The sequence below is a fragment of the Olea europaea genome, chromosome 16 (assembly GCF_002742605.1).
Source record: "Olea europaea var. sylvestris chromosome 16, O_europaea_v1, whole genome shotgun sequence".
In the NCBI taxonomy this organism is placed as follows: domain Eukaryota; kingdom Viridiplantae; phylum Streptophyta; class Magnoliopsida; order Lamiales; family Oleaceae; genus Olea; species Olea europaea.
Genome location: NC_036252.1, coordinates 4792113 through 4808781, shown reverse-complemented (window position 1 = coordinate 4808781; position 16669 = coordinate 4792113). Strand labels below are relative to the sequence as shown.

Below are 16669 nucleotides of genomic sequence, written 5' to 3'. Positions count from 1 at the left end.
TTTCTCCCACTTCAAATATAGGAACCTGATAAAGTATGTGCTTGTTCTTTAATTATTACAGTTTTCAAAAAAAAAGGAAGGGTAATTTCTAAAGTAAATGAAATGATTTTACTCTACTTATTTCAATATAACTAATCAACTTGTTAAGAAAGCAGTTTCTACTTATGTTGAGTACATGTCTACTTATTTATATATGAAATTTTCACTAAACAAGTATTTAAAATAAGACCCATGGCGTTTAACGCTCGTCAATCTACTACCATCCGATGAACCCAAGGTATGAACAAAATGTTATGTTTAAACTTAATTTCAAGCATGACTTATTAATCATTTAAGTTTGATTCCATGAAATGCTTATGATGTTAATGTTAGAAAGAAATGTGTTACGCAAGTTATTATTATTTTTTACATGAAGATATGGTGACTAGTAATTTTATTAAAGATACAAGAGCAGAATGTATAAGTTGATTTACAAAGATAGAGCATAATTGAATGTTTATATGATATACATGGATAGAACTTATCAAGTCACTATAAAGAGGAAAAGTCAAGATAATTTCGAGGACGAAATTAATTTAAGGGGGAAGGGATGTAACACCCCGCATTTTTCTTACTATGTGAACCTAAACTTGTCATTTAGCATAAATGATTTATTTGTTTACATGAACTTTTAGAAAATTATTTGAGTCAAATATTTAAAGTTGATGAAAATATATCAATATTATACTCGTTTCATAGCTCGTGTTAAATAATATAATTTGGAAGTCTGAGTTATTCTAACAAAAAGAAAAGTGTCAACATTTAATATTTTATTAATATATATATATATATATATATATATATATATATATATATATATATTAAAAAAAAAGACAAAGAAAAAGGATACGATTCATGTAGGAATTCCAAAAGATAGTAAACATAATTACCAAAATAATTATCCTAATCAAGTATTAATTAAATTCATTGATTTTAAATTATGTCACCAACCTTTTGAATTCCTTGTAGGTTACGAGCGGGTGATTATATATATGGTGCGAGATGAGAGTGTTTGTATTAGAAATTTTATGAGTTTATTTTTATTTTAACACACACACTCTATTTACTTCCATATTATCATTTCAAATCACTGGTGTTAATTGAGGTAAGAATACATGATGCAAGTGGTAAAATCTTATTCTTGATATATATGTAAATTTGGCATGAAATACTATAAGGCCTCGGGTCGAATTTTATGTTAAATCCTTCGGGATGGACCGTCAGGTCAAAGAAAAGAAGTTAAATCCTACGGGATGGACCTTTGGGTCAATATGTTAAATCCTACGGGATATGGGGATTCTTAAGAAATTCCTTGGACTGTTGGAATCGCGACCAGATGTTTTAAATTTAAGAAATGTCAGTATATTATACCATATTATGTTTATATCATGTTATAAGAATATGCAAGTATTCCTACTGAGTGTTTTCAAAATACTCACTCTTATAATATTTTCAGATGAGAACGGATCGTGTGGACATGTGGAAAATTGACAGAGCGATGCTAATGGGGTCGTCAAGTAAATTTTCTAGAAAGATAATTGTCCACTTTTATTTAAAAAAATATCGTATACATATTATTTAATATGTTGTTCAAGCATTCGATATGTTATGTTAAATTTTAAATTAATAATTTCAAATCGAGTATTTTCGATATATTTCCGCTTAAATTAGATAGAGAAAAATTTTGGTAGCACCTCGAGCTTATTTTAATTTAAAAATAATATATTAATATGAAAAAGAGTTCGGGGCGTTACAGGAAATCTCCCTTTTTCTTTTTTCCTATTATGAAAAATTTATCTATATTGCTGACGAGGAAAGATCTTTTCCAATTTTTTTGTTGGATGTGGAAGAGGAAGAGAAGATTGTAAAAGGTGACAATGTAATTGTTGAATTGGATGTGACAGTAGAAGATACGGATATGGGGGTTCTTTGAAGTTAATGGACATGTACACATTAAATATTGTAAGGATTAAGCTTAATCATTATTATTTTTGAAAATACTATTAAATCTCTAATATATAACAATAAATTCATACCTTTAGTTTCGGACATGAATTATTAGTCCGATCGAATGAATGAGATAGTCTTGAATTCATTTGATTCAGCTAAAATATAATAGCTTGCTCAAATGGATGCTTTTGCTCTATTTATGGACTACTTTATGAGGCAAAATATCGTACCAAAGTTTGGTCCTCCCATCCATTTTTCTTTTTATTGTACTGCCAGGTTTTATGTCCAAACGAAAGTTTGACTTACTTTCAGATAGTCTAGGATTTAAGTTTGATTTGTTTTGTAAAAATTAGTTTATCACCAATAAAAGATCCTAAAATAGTCTATTCAGAATTTTAAGGAACTGTCACGATGATATCTTTTTTATCTATATAATTTTTTAGCATTACTCACCTAGCATGAAATACAACTTACATAATACCCTGCATGATTGAGTTGGCTTTATAAAGATCAAATTATTCAAGTGCAACTCCCATGTATTTAATTTACTTCCTCATGCCATTGATGATGTTTGTGAGATCCATCAGGTGTGGAGAGAAAAAAATAAAAATAAAATCAGCCACAGGAAAACGGTAGTGCAACTGTAGAAATAAAGTTTTATGACAACTAAATTGCTAATCTCTACAACTCGATTGCTTAAAGCTTGTGGGAATGATAAGTGATTGGTTCTAGATTCAGCAGTTTAGTTGAGATTATCGACTCTTGCTAATTTGAGTAGCTCAAAGTATTTCATATGAATTATTTTTTTTATAATTTTTTTTATGTAGTTGCTCTATCAATCTGCTTCAACTATAGATTATCTCTTTGTTTTTTATTTTTTCGCATAATTTATATGAGTAAAACGTACTTGAATAGTCTTGAATTTCAAATTTCTTTCATGCAGGCATTGAGGTTGATCAAGTATGCATTGGGAAAGTTAGATACAGAGTTCCGAAGGGAGATGCAAAGGAATTCGGTGGCTGTGCATTAGTTAATTCACTCCAACGATTACTTGGATGCTCTAAAGGGTAATGCCTTGAATAAGGCTTTTGAGAAACTGTAAGGGAGGCATTTTTTGCCATATTTGCTTAAGATAAGAGATTGTTGCAATTAAAATTGTTTGCTAAATACGTAACTACTAAAAAGCTTCCATGATTGAGATTAATGCCTTACAAAAAATTGCAAGGCAGGGCATTTGTAGCAAACAGTAGGTCTCTGCATACTTTATTCGATGGCCAAGTATGAAACCTGCAGGTTCTCTTTTGATCTTCATATGATCTAGCAATTCACCCACAATAATGTTATACTATGATAATGTGATGCATTTTCATTTCTTGTTAAAAATAATTTAAATTTTTTGTTTAGTAATAAGTGCATCTTTCCAAGTTATATATTCTAATTTTTTAAATTCATTGTTGAGTTTATGGCTTATGTGGTGTTATGATATACACCCTAACATATATATCAACCTTTCTTCAATCAGTTCACATATTTTTCATTAATCCTTAACCTTGAACACACTAACATTACCTAAAAAATATCACAATCGTGCATTGCATGGGTAAAGACTAGTGTGTGTGTGTGTATTAGTTGTATATTATATATTTATATATTACTAATTTGAAATAATTTGGCAAAATTGTTAGTTTTGAAATGTGAATGTTATAGTGTAGTAATTATGTATTTTCTGCGCACACATATGTATAGGCCCTTTCGATACGTATACCTGATATGCTATAGCTGGACAATATTTGTGCAAAGGAGAAAATCTAAGTAATCCAAAAATCAAATAAATCCAGACTCAAAATAGTGGGGACTAAAAAACTAAAAAAAATTAAATTACAGTTTGAGAATAATTAATTTTTCTTGATAAATCTTATTCGATCTATAAATGACTCAATGAGACATGCTAGGGCCTCTAATTTAATTAGATAATGCTTAAATTATTTTACTTTTAAAATGAATCGACATAAAAAAAATACTAATTATATAGATAATTATATAGTATTAAAAAATTACAATCCATGTATTGAACTCACCCATTCCAGGAATGATAACTAGAATAAGAAACCAAAACCGATTCCAATGCTTACTCGATAACTTGATTTTATTTGACTAATCTCATGGGGGGATTTAGCAATTCCGTGGTTGCATATTCAATTGAGCACATGTGATTGAATTGCTCATACCTGAGCAAGGAAAAATTATATTTCGAAAGAGAACCATGGATTAGAGAAAACCAAAAAGCTATACCACAATCAAAACTAGGAATATATCAAATTCAATTGCCACGTGTTATTAAAAAAATTAAAACCTCACTTAAGTTTGTAAATAATGCAAGAAAATGAAACCTTGAGTTGTAAAGAATGAATGTTTTGATTCATCAACTTGCATTACAACACTAACTTGAATTTTTTGATTAATGAAAAAGCTTAAATTGCAAAGATTAATATGCATTAATATCTGGAATGTTACAATCTCATATGAAACGAGAGGCGAATAAGTAGGATCCAATCACGATTTCTTAGAATTAGAGTATAGTGTTTTAACAAATTATTAACCAAATTAGAGTTTCTAGATTATATATATATATATATATATTTATCTAGACTATAAATTATAAAAAATTATACAAAGTATCGGTTCCATTCGGTTATCTACAATTCTGGTTCAGGAACTAAAAATTGATTTGGACCAGTTGATTTCTATTATCTTTCGATTCATAATTATTTATTTTTGGACGGTTCCGATTTGGTTTTGGTTTCGATTCGAGAGTTTCGACTTAGGTTTAATCTTTCAAAAATATAATTATAACCTGTTTTTGTGATATTATAGGTTAATGCTACTAAGATAAGAAGGCGCAGCATATTTACTCGAAAAGTGCTACAACGCTTTTACGTTATCGCGAAAGATGTTAGAAAGGCTTGCTGCAATCTTTAATGCCACTGTCCAATGGCCGCACCACGACCGCCACCGCAAGACCTGGAAGACTATTCCGCTGCAGCAACCCTCATCCCCTTCCGCCGTCCAGTTCCCCTTCTCCGTCGACCCATCAAAGCCGGCACACCAGACAATCCATCTTCCGGTCCATATCTCCTGGCATTCGAGGATCCCCAATCCTGGGCCGCCGCGTACAAGGCGTGCGAGGCTCGAATAATCGAACAATGCGAATCAGGTGCCCGCGTCGGGTGCTCCATTTCCGCTTCCAGCAAATGCAAACCCCCCTGGTGGAAGGAGATTTTAGGCCTAGCTAAACAGGACTTTAGTGAAAGAGCAAAATGCGAGGAGCTCGAAATGGAAGCATGTTTTGAATCTGCAAAAGCGAAGTGCGGTGAATTTGCGAAACAGAAGTGTTTGCCAGCGTTTAAAAATGCTAGGATTAAAGTGAATGGGTGGAATTCTAAACAGGTGGATTGGAAGGAGGTTTCAAAATTGATTTCTGGGGTGTGTTTTGTGAATAATGAAAGTTTTGGGGTTGGGTGTCTTGGTTTTGACAAGTCTTGGGGTGAATTTAGATGTAAATTTGAGGTGACTAATATTAAAGGGAGTGATTTACTGGGTTCTAACGACACGGGCATTGGCGATTATTTGAGAAATTGTAGTGGAAAAAGGTAATTTTTGTGGAATGAAATGTATCAAAATTTTTATTATTTATTATTTATTTATTTATTATTATTTTTTTTTTTGAGAATTGTAGATTTATGAATAAATTTGGTTTTGGAAGGACGTGGAAAAGACGAAATTTGAATTGAACCCTCCGAGAAGCTGGAATTTTGGATGCAATACAAAAGGTAAGATATACGTTTCTTAACTCTAGAATTTTGTTATATGAATCTGTAATATCACTATTATTTCATAATATCTACTTTTATCTAGCTGGTGTTATGATGTAAAAAATTCAGTGATGGTGCATTTACAAAATCTAAGCTTAATACACTCTCTCTCTCTCTCTCTCTCTCATGTATTTTTAATGGATAGCGTGTAAAGACTCGGGTCCGTTTAATTGCAAAAATGGAATTTGGGTGGAAAGAAAATGAATTCTAGGGAATTGAATTGCCTAGAACTTGTTTTACTGAGAATTGTTAATTAAATGTGTTTGGTTGATATAATTTTCTAAGTGGAAAATGTTAAAATTTTGGATGTTTTAGTGTTCGTTTGACTTTGTTTTTAACGAAAAATGTCAATTAGAGGGATAAATTTTTTTACATTTGTGGGTAATTTTGTTCCCATTGCTGAAAATAAATAAATAAAGCTGGAAATGGTGGGAATTGGTTTTCCAATATTTCAAGGAAAAAAGGTCACGTGTTTTTATTTTTTTTTGGGGGGGGGGGGGGGGGGGGGGGGTTTCCATGGAAAATTGTTGATGTCAAACACATCAAAAGAAAAAATTTCCACGGAAAATTTTCCATATCAAACGGCCCTTACTGTCAAAAAAGGTAAGATTTTGTACTAAAAAGTCGAAAAGAAGTCACTTTTAAAAACCTCAAACATATTACCTAAAAATTAGTTTCAAGCTTAGCCGAACATTGACGTTCGTCGTTATTATGACATACTGAAATGCCTCTACATTGTTCTGGAATCACGACCAGAGAGTAGACTAATAGTAATGAATATGTTGTACTTTTAAGATGTTATATTTGTCTTCTCCTATAATTATAACTAAATATAGCGCTGAAGCAATGCACCAGGATGAGGAAAATCAATAGTATATAGCTATTGAAAATTCACGATGGAAAACATATAATAGAGATATTGTAAAAGTTCTGAACTTTCAGTACCATGTAGAGTCTAGTGACAAACAGAGCCATCTGAGATGTTGACAAAAGCCTAGCAGGTGCATTGTTGTTAGATTAAAACTGAATGTATCTCATGGTCTTTAAATGTTTTCTAGGTAAGGTTTTAAAGATTTTCTTCAAGAAATCAAGCTAAAGAACTATTACCCCGAATTTTGTGATATAAGTTTTACCACGTCCAGAATGACTACAAGTATGGTGTTGCCATCAAGTTTTATGCATCAAGCATGCATATCTAACCAGAGCCTACTCATGCAACTGGTTTAATTTGTCGGTTCAAGCTTAAAAATTTACTGGATAATGTCCTGAAGTTACTTATATCAATTGTAATTGTAATAATTAATCTTGTGCATAATTTGAGCATTAATGGTGTATTTCTGTGTCTGATGGATAATAATTGTTTAATTGTGTTCTCTGTGTGGGTGAAACTTGAAAACTATTGTCTTGTTTTTGAATGAATTGTCAGGCTCGGATAAGACACGTATCTTAATATAATCAGTAACGCCATTTGCCAATAGGCCTATTACAATCTTTCTAATCTGTGTGAAGATCATGACACGCATTCATCTGCAATTAGTGAAAAAATTGCACTAAGGTGGCAAATTGTAGGTTGAGTATTACAATTTAGCCACTTATTTTAGCAGAAGAAAAATTCATGCCACATGATGAATTTAGAAGAATCGGTCAACTTAAAATCGCATGTAACGAGGTCACTGAAAGGCTATTGGTCTTTGTGGTTTAGTTTTTGAGATGGTGAAGGATATAGTGGAGTGGAAGAATAGAATAGATTGAAGTGACCTATGAGAACGGGAGAAGGCTTGTTTAATTTAGTTGGACTCGATTATATAAATACAGAAGACAGGAGGTTAAGGAACAACTTGCGCAAGAAAAAAATGTTTGTAGAATCCACTAGAGTTTGGATGACAAGGCAATGGATAGGAAGTTGGTTAAAGGTATAGAAAAGATATGCTGATAGCACCGGATAAGAACAAGTACGAGATTATAAGAAAAGGCGAAATTACAGAAAGCTGTGACTTTAAGCAATCTTTAGATGGATATGGCTTCTGGATGCACACCTGAATTTGGTAGAATTGTAGGTTTGTTTGGTAGGATCAAGTCGCGGCCAATTAAAAAATTGTTAAGAAATTTGGTGTGATCAAGTGGCTGCCAACTACCCTTCTCTGGGAAAATTATGCTAGAAGTTTACAAATCAAGATCATGTATGTTTAGCTGTTGTGCGCTTGGCGTCAACCTTGAATGATATTATAGAATTGACTATTTACTGTGAAAGATTTTCCTTGGAGAATATTCGATTGATGATTCTTATTTTTGCCTCGAAACTGAACTATTGATTTTATCTCCCTTTTGTATGTCTAGCCATCAAGATTAATATATTGTACTCTTACTGAAAATATTTTTCTTCCTCCGATCCAGATTGCACATGCAAAGTTTTGCATTTTTATCAAAGTTTGAAGGATGTTACTGGTTTGATTTATTGACTTGTATATAAGATGTTTGTTAACGAATATTCACTATTTTTTGTTTCTCTCATTGGCATTTGAGGTGTCATGATTTGAGTGTTTCAGAGTCGGAAGTTTTGTGATTTGAGTAAACAGTCCTGTCATATGCATGTTGGACAGACACACGCCACATGAATTTTTGCATATGTGGTCATTTATAAATGTATGAATATGTGGGCAACTTAATACATGTAAAACCAAATCTACCTCTAAACTAAAAATACAAGCAATGGGGCCTATCTCCTTCGTGCAACCCTCCCTTGACCTTACTACGGTGATGTATATTTACTCGAGTGGATAACTATACAATATGATTAGGCTCTATACAGTCCAACACAAAACACGTTTCAATCCTCTGAAGTGTAAAACCGGAACAAAACTTGGGGAAGACCAAGGAGATGATTAGCAACTTTCAAGATACTAGTGCTCAACTTTGAACATTGTGTTTCCACTTGCTCTCATGCTTCTTACATCGTTGTCAAATGTAAGGATGCTAACGGGGCGGGTATGGGACGGGTTGGCCATTCCCACTCCCGCTCCATCGGGTATTTTTGTTATCTTACCCCATACTCATACCCGGTTAAAGTGGGGAAGGACGGGGCAAGTCCCCTACCCCGTTTATTTTTTATTTTTTTATGTATTTAGTTAGTAAATATTATTATATTTTTACCAATTTCTTAAAAACAACTTATGTTCTCTTTAAAAATGATGATAAATCAATTATTTTTATTTGATAAAAACTTCAATTTGAAATTAACATTAAATAGGATGGAAACTATGTTTCCTGTACCCATTCATTTCCCGCTTCAGGGTAATGACCATTGCTCTGTACCTGCCCCATGTACCCGTTTAGGTGGGTAATCCTTGTCCCATTGTAGGAGGGCTCCGTAAGTATCGGGTTGAACGGATTTTTTTGTCATCCCTAGTCAAATGTAAGCTTCTTTTTCAAGTAATTGCACACTAACTTTCCATCTGAAATCGTTGAAAGGTTCACCCCACTTTGTGAAAAGCACAATGAAATTGCTAAGAACTTTCCTATTTGAAAAGAGTCTATTATATAATTCATTTTTTATGCACTGTGGCTGATTTTGTTGCTTTCCAGGAAATTGCTAAGAACTTTCCTATTTGATTTATTGCTGATTTTGTGCCTTCCAGGAAATTGCTAAGAACTTTCCTCTTTTATTTATTGCAAGATGTACTTGTATAAAAAATTGGCCAAAAACCGATCCACCTCCTAATGATGTGAGTGCTTGGTGAACCCCTTGCCTGTACGTCAAGTTTCGTCCTTTTTTGAAAAAAAGAACAATACTTTAAGATAAACCAAAAGTCTTTTATGCCCTTTTATTTTTTTATAATTTGGCAACAATATTTGATTGGCCCCACAAAGATTATTGATTTTGAGGGTAAATTTGGAATATGAGAAACAGTAAATTATGGGTACAACGCTAGTAAGAAAAGTGGTTAGATGTTTGTGGAATAAAATAGTGATATATTGGCCCCAATTTTTTATTTTATTTTATTTTAATTTAATTGCCATTTAATCGCCCCAGGAGGTAGGTTTTCTAGGTAAGGTGGGAAGGCTGATTTTGTGCATGTGGATACCTGTAAATTCACGTTATAAATGTCAAAATAGTGTTCTAGTTGAATGCAACTTCTCTAATTGGCGTGAAACATGTTTGGCTAAACTTAAAAGAAGCCAAGTTAAAATTGCTTCTAAGTAATTTTTGTTATGAATATGTAATAAAGTAAGAATCTCTCAAATTGAATTATACAGTTTAAGTAATTAATTATTTTAATATTATTTACTAGGAAATGTTTTAAAGTTTATCAAACCATACACAAAATATAAAATGCATTTGAAAAAGAACTTCACTTTGGGCGGCATAGCCTGCAACAAGTTGTAGTTATCATGGCTCCATGTAACAAGAAAATGTAGAATATGGGTTAATTGGACAAATGGCTTGATTGTTACACAATAATAATCATTCTACACCGCAATAAAAATAATTGGGAAAAAGTGATGCAATTATAAACTCGTTTTGTACATTAGAATTGAAAATAGAGCAGTGCTTTATTCACAGAATGAAGGTTCACGGAAGTTTTACATACAAGACAAAAATGTGTGGGGTCCACAATTTACTGTTAATTTTTTATACACGCGTGGGGCCGGGTCTCCTCTCTCTTTGGCTCCATGTAATCAATTAATCTGTACAATCAAATTAATTGTTGAAAATAACTCGAACTGTAGATATTTCGGTTGTCCACTTTTTCCAATTCTTTTTTATTCTTAGTGACTTGTTATCTATCAACAAATGGACAACATATATTGATAAATTCGGCTAAATAAGACTCTAAAGACGAAATTTGGATTAATTAAAAGCAAGTGGTTTTAAGATATAGCTTACAATTTTCAACTAAAGGAAACCTGCGTACATTTGCTTCCGTTGTACAGAAGAGAGAGTTCACTAGGCCATTAATTCGTGTGTATATATATATATATATAATATGAACATGGAAGCTGTTAAGAAACTTCCTTCTGCGGCTCTGCTGCCCAATTTTATTAAAAATAAGAATAATGCAACTTTGTCAGAAAGTATGCGATATAATAAGTGTTGAAAAAGCTGACGGTATTTTAAACAATTCGATGATATATCAAGACCATTATTTCTATATATAGCCCTTGTTTGAGCCCCATTTTGGGGGGGGGGGGGGAAATGAATTTTTGAGTAGTGTATTGATGGAAAATATGTGGTTAAAAAATAAAGAAAAGTTTTAGATTTAGATGAAATATTATTTTATTGAATAATGTGTAGTTAAAATGATGTCAAAATACTATAGAAAAATGTATTTTTTCCCAAACAATGGGGATCAAACATGGTCATAGCATGTTTGTATAAATAATCATGAGATTAAGCTTGTTGAATGAAAATCTTTCTTACGCAGAGTTCTTAGTTCTTGTCCTTCACCATCTCTGTGAGTTTAGAAAGAACTAACAATGGCGAGCAGATTTCGTTCAAGCAGTGATTATCATGGTAGCGGCCTATATAGAATGCTGCTTGATTTTAGCAGCGCCACCCTCACAAAACCCCAGAAGCGATGGCGCATTGCCTGCATCGCTGTTCATTTTTCTCTCTCTCTTGCCAAATCTATGATTAAGAGAACAAGAAATCATAAATATTCAGAAATTTCAGGCTCCCCTTCTCACATTGTTCTTGAAATCGATTCAATCAGCGACCTGAATCTTTCATCAAGTACAGATTTAGTGCCTGGATCTTTTCTTCCCGCCGTTGATCAAACAAAGCTCACAGAGATGGTGAAGAACAAAAGCTTGGCTGAACTTCATCAATTTGACGGCGTTGACGGCATTGCCAGGCTTCTGAAAACTGATATGGAAAATGGAATTCCCGGAGACGAAGATGATGTGAAAAAACGGAGGAGTGCATTTGGTCCAAATACGTACGAGAAGCCTCCTCCAAAAGGGCTAATGTATTTTGTAGTCGAGGCGTTTAAGGATGCCACCATTATCATCCTTCTTGCCTGTGCTGTTCTCTCTCTTGCATTTGGGATCAGAGAACATGGGATTCAAGAAGGTTGGTACGAGGGTGGCAGCATATTTGTAGCTGTTTTTCTTGTTGTTGTTGTATCAGCAGCTAGCAATTTCAGGCAGGAAAGACAATTCGATAGGCTGTCAAAAATAAGTAGCAATATCAAGATTGATGTTGTTAGAGATGGAAGAAGGCAGAAGATATCCGTCTTCGACATTGTAGTCGGAGACGTAGTTTGCTTGAAGATCGGCGATCAAATTCCGGCTGACGGATTATTCACCGACGGCCATTCCTTTCAAGTGGATGAATCGAGCTTGACAGGAGAGAGTGATCACGTGGAAATCGATTCAAAGCTCAATCCGTTCCTGTTGTCTGGTTCAAAAGTGGCCGACGGGTATTCGCGAATGCTGGTGATATCAGTTGGGATGAACACGGCCTGGGGGAAGATGATGAGTTCAATAACACAAGATTCTAACGAACAGACGCCATTACAAGAACGCCTGATCAAATTGGCTACATCAATTGGCAAAGTAGGACTTTCTGTTGCTTTCCTGGTTCTCGTAGTGATGTTGATTCGTTATTTCACTGGAAATACAGAAGATGAAAATGGAAGGCGAGAATACAATGGAAGAAGAACAGATTTAAATGATATTTTCAATTCTGTTCTTCAAATTATTTCGACTGCTGTTACCATTGTTGTTGTGGCGATTCCCGAGGGGCTCCCGCTGGCTGTCACCCTAACTCTCGCATATTCGATGAAGAGAATGATGGCTGATCAGGCAATGGTGAGGAACTTATCAGGCTGCGAAACAATGGGATCAGCAACAGTTATTTGCACAGACAAAACGGGGACCTTGACAATGAATCAAATGAAAGTGATGAAGTTTTGGCTCGGCCATGAAAACATCGAGAAAGATCGATATTCTCAGGCCATTGGCCCGGATCTCCTGGAATTATTCTGCCAGGGAACCGGCTTCAATACGACAGGGAGTGTTTATAAGCCAAAATCAGAATCTGTAATCGAGTATTCAGGTTGTCCAACTGAGAAGGCAATTCTCTCCTGGGCTGTCCAGGATTTGGGTATGGATATCGAGAAACTGAAGCAAACTTATAAGATTATTCGTGTTGAAACTTTCAATTCAGAGAAGAAACGAAGCGGAGTTTTGATTAAGAAACAGGTTGATAATACCTACCATGTGCACTGGAAAGGAGCTGCAGAAATGGTGTTAGCAATGTGCACACATTATTATCAAAGTACAGGAGAAGTTAAGAGTATTAGTGAAAATGAAAGGTCACAATTCGAAAATATTATCCAGGGAATGGCAGCAAGTAGCCTCAGGTGTATTGCATTTGCTTATAAGCAAATTGAACCGGAAAAAGTTCAATGTGATGAAGATGATTTGACCTTACTTGCGATAGTTGGCCTGAAGGATCCCTGCAGACCCGGTGCTAAAAAGGCAATTGAATCTTGCAGAATTGCTGGAGTACAAATCAAGATGATCACGGGAGATAATGTGTTTACAGCAAAGGCCATAGCGGCAGAATGTGGGATACTTTCATCTGATCAAGAACTTGGCGATGGCGAAGTTATAGAAGGCATCGAGTTCAGAAACTACACACCAGAAGAGAGAATTCTCAAGGTTGATAACATTCGTGTGATGGCGAGATCATCCCCTATGGACAAGCTTTTGATGGTAAAATGCTTGAAACAGAAAGGTCATGTCGTAGCAGTCACCGGAGATGGAACAAACGATGCACCAGCACTAAAAGAAGCTGATGTAGGCCTTTCCATGGGAATTCAAGGCACTGAAGTAGCAAAAGAAAGCTCGGATATCGTTATCTTGGATGATGATTTTGCATCCGTGGCAACCGTCTTGAAATGGGGTCGATGCGTTTATAATAATATCCAAAAATTTATTCAATTTCAACTCACTGTCAATGTTGCAGCCCTTGTCATCAATTTCATTGCAGCAGTTTCAGCTGGTGAAGTTCCCCTAACCACGGTTCAACTTCTATGGGTGAACCTCATAATGGACACACTGGGGGCTCTTGCACTTGCTACAGAAAGACCAACAGATGAGCTTATGCATAAACCACCTGTCGGTCGAACCGAGCCTTTAATCACAAGGGTTATGTGGAGAAACCTCTTGGCACAGGCTCTATATCAAATAGCCATACTCTTAACCTTGCAGTTTAAAGGTAAATCAATCTTTAATGTGGAAGAGAAGGTAAAGAACACATTGATCTTCAACACATTTGTGCTTTGCCAAGTTTTCAACGAGTTCAATTCAAGGAAGTTGGAGAAGAAGAATGTGTTTAGTGGGATTCATAAGAATGGATTGTTTCTTGGAATCATTGGAATAACTCTTATACTTCAGGTTGTGATGGTAGAGTTTTTAAAGAAATTTGCTGATACAGTGAGGTTGAATTGGGGTCAATGGGGAATATGTATTTTGCTTGCAGCTTTTACATGGCCACTTGGTTGGATTGTGAAGTGTATTCCAGTTCCTAAAAAGCCATTTCTAAGTTACTTCAGATTTTTTCCTTCTACTTCATGATTTTACTCTGCCAGAGGGCATCTATAACTTGTCTGTGGGCAGAGAAAGCACCAAGAAATGATGGAGATCTAGATTTTGGAGCCTGGATGGTGAAGATTTTGTTGAACTGCGTGGTGCCTAATTATATATGTTTATCTTCTTGTTGTGTCTTTTGAGTATTTGCTCATGTATTACAACACTGCGTTATTCCTACAATATAAAGGATTTATTATGTGGGCTGTTTTATCACTTTTATGTACAAGAGGTGTGAGGAAATGACCTTTCTTCTTCATCATGTTACTGAAAAACTTGCAAGTGGATTTAGCTCTCTCATCCCCTATAAATCTTTATGCACTTTCCTCGTTTTTGGGTTTCTTTTTTGTTTGTAATTTGATAAGTGCATTTTGTGCACTTATTCGGACTAAATAACTAGATTTTTATGTCGTCAAATTATTAATTTTTATCTAACTTGTGTTAATTTTCTTTTGTTTTTAGTTATGGACCCGTTTTGAAGCAATTGGAAAAGAAAATAATCAATTGGCTATTAAAATGAGTTTGTGGACAAAATCTCGCGGAATAAAAGATGGAGGATCAAAATTGAGGAGAAAATGAAGAGGACTAACTTGCATTATATGAAAGAATTGAGTACACAAAACTTATTGGCTTATGGAAATGAAAAAAAATAAAATAAAGGAATCTGTCGGCTGAAGGAAGTGGAAATAAAAGGGAGCATTGGGCCTTAGTTTGGATCTGATTTGGAATAAAATTCAATAAAGACTTGGGCTTCTAATTTGTATACAGAACAAGGGCTTTATTGTTTATGTATATATGCACATGCAGCCAAAAGAAAAGGGGAGGCCGACAATTGAAGAGGGGAGATTGATAAAATCGGCCAGCTGCTGGGAGGAATTAGTAGGCTGCAAATTGAATTATATATTTATATATACACCCACAGCAGCTGAGGTCGAGGGCTGGAGAAAAAAAATAATATATAGACAGATTGAAGGGAACATAAAACGGGCTGCCTGCTGGGAAATTCTCACACAGAGGAAAGAAACAAACAATTGGTGGCTGTTTTGTTGGAGTAAAAAGACATAGACAGACACATGCACGGAAACATAAATCTGAAAATAGCATAACTGTTGGCTGTTGGAAATAAAGAAAGTGGGTGCTGCCTTATAAATGCAGAGAGACACGCAGATTGGAAACGGGAAAAATTGGAGAAATTACACAAAGTCGGCGGCTGCAAAATAAATTTGAAGAATCATTCAAGTTTTGTCGATTTTTGGTGATATTTTTCCACTTCTCTTTGTTTAATTTTAACATTATGCTCGGCTAAATTATTTTGTGCTAGGATTTGTGATAAACCTTATATTATAAACCCTTAATCTTGATTTTATTTATTTGACGTTAAAACATGTTTTTAATTATTAAATGATCGGCATGGATTTTATTTTCTCTACAATTATATGCACAATAGTTGTATGAGATTTATGGCTTGTTTTATTCAAGTTAGACATTATGTTAATTGTCGTAAAGTCCGATAGGGAATAGAAATATACTGCTATGTTTTACGTGATATTTAAGTATTCATAAATCTTTAATACATTTTTATATGTTCGTATTCATCGTAGAAATATAGTCGGATCGCATGTGAAAATATGTTTAATTCTATTCGAGAGAGATTGTTAAACAAATTAGGAATATTGGTCTTTATAATTGAATCGTGTTGCCAATTTTATAAAATTCAGATTAAAGGAGATTGATATAAGGGGATTCGGGATTCTAGTACGCATTTCGTTAATATATTTTTATAAAATTTGCATTTAGCCCCTGTTTGACCCTCATTACCTGAAAATGAAAATGAGGGAAATAGTATTTTTTTAGAAAAATGAGTGGTTGAAAAAGAAGGAAAAATTTTCGATTTACGTGTAATATTATTTTATGGAAGATTGTGTGGTTAAAAATAGGAGAGAGAAAAACGGAATGTAATGTAATTGAATTTAATGGGGATCAAATGGGGCTTAGTTAAAATCACACGTTTAATTTAGTTAATTTAGACTTTATATTTATAAGTAGGTTATTAAATCATAATATAGTTAGCGAAAATATCAAGAATTTCTATTGTTTCGGTTAAGACGAAGATAATTTAAATTTAAACTAATACAATCTTTGTGGGACGATACTTGGACTCAACAGGTCCACTTTATTACTTGAACGCGACCCGTGCACTTGCGGTGTAGGAT

At 34.2% G+C, this 16669-nt stretch overlaps 2 protein-coding genes across 3 annotated transcripts; both read left to right on the top strand.

The window, feature by feature from the left end:
• The first annotated feature begins 4882 nt into the window (after positions 1–4882).
• On the top strand, positions 4883–5964 carry LOC111411826. 2 transcript variants are annotated; one of them, XM_023042451.1, is made up of 2 exons: positions 4883–5639; positions 5726–5964. In XM_023042451.1, exons 1-2 carry the CDS (start codon positions 4981–4983, stop codon positions 5778–5780), a joined length of 714 nt encoding a protein of 237 aa, XP_022898219.1. In that variant the 5' UTR covers positions 4883–4980; the 3' UTR covers positions 5781–5964. The 2 variants fall into 2 exon arrangements, with proteins under 2 accessions (XP_022898219.1, XP_022898220.1); XM_023042452.1 differs by having other exon boundaries at positions 4889–5639; positions 5753–5964.
• LOC111411825 (calcium-transporting ATPase 12, plasma membrane-type-like) lies at positions 5785–14715 on the top strand. Its single transcript, XM_023042450.1, has 2 exons — positions 5785–5819; positions 11285–14715. Exon 2 carries the CDS (start codon positions 11337–11339, stop codon positions 14442–14444), a length of 3108 nt encoding a protein of 1035 aa, XP_022898218.1. The 5' UTR covers positions 5785–5819; positions 11285–11336; the 3' UTR covers positions 14445–14715.
• Positions 14716–16669: the final 1954 nt, after the last annotated feature.

Bases quoted from the DNA above. Each gene is read 5' to 3' on its own strand.
- LOC111411826 (XM_023042451.1), top strand. From the start codon at position 4,981: ATGGCCGCACCACGACCGCCACCGCAAGACCTGGAAGACTATTCCGCT. The intron at 5,640-5,725 runs GTAATTTTTGTG...TGAGAATTGTAG, and splicing joins AGAAATTGTAGTGGAAAAAG to ATTTATGAATAAATTTGGTT.
- LOC111411825 (XM_023042450.1), top strand. From the start codon at position 11,337: ATGGCGAGCAGATTTCGTTCAAGCAGTGATTATCATGGTAGCGGCCTA.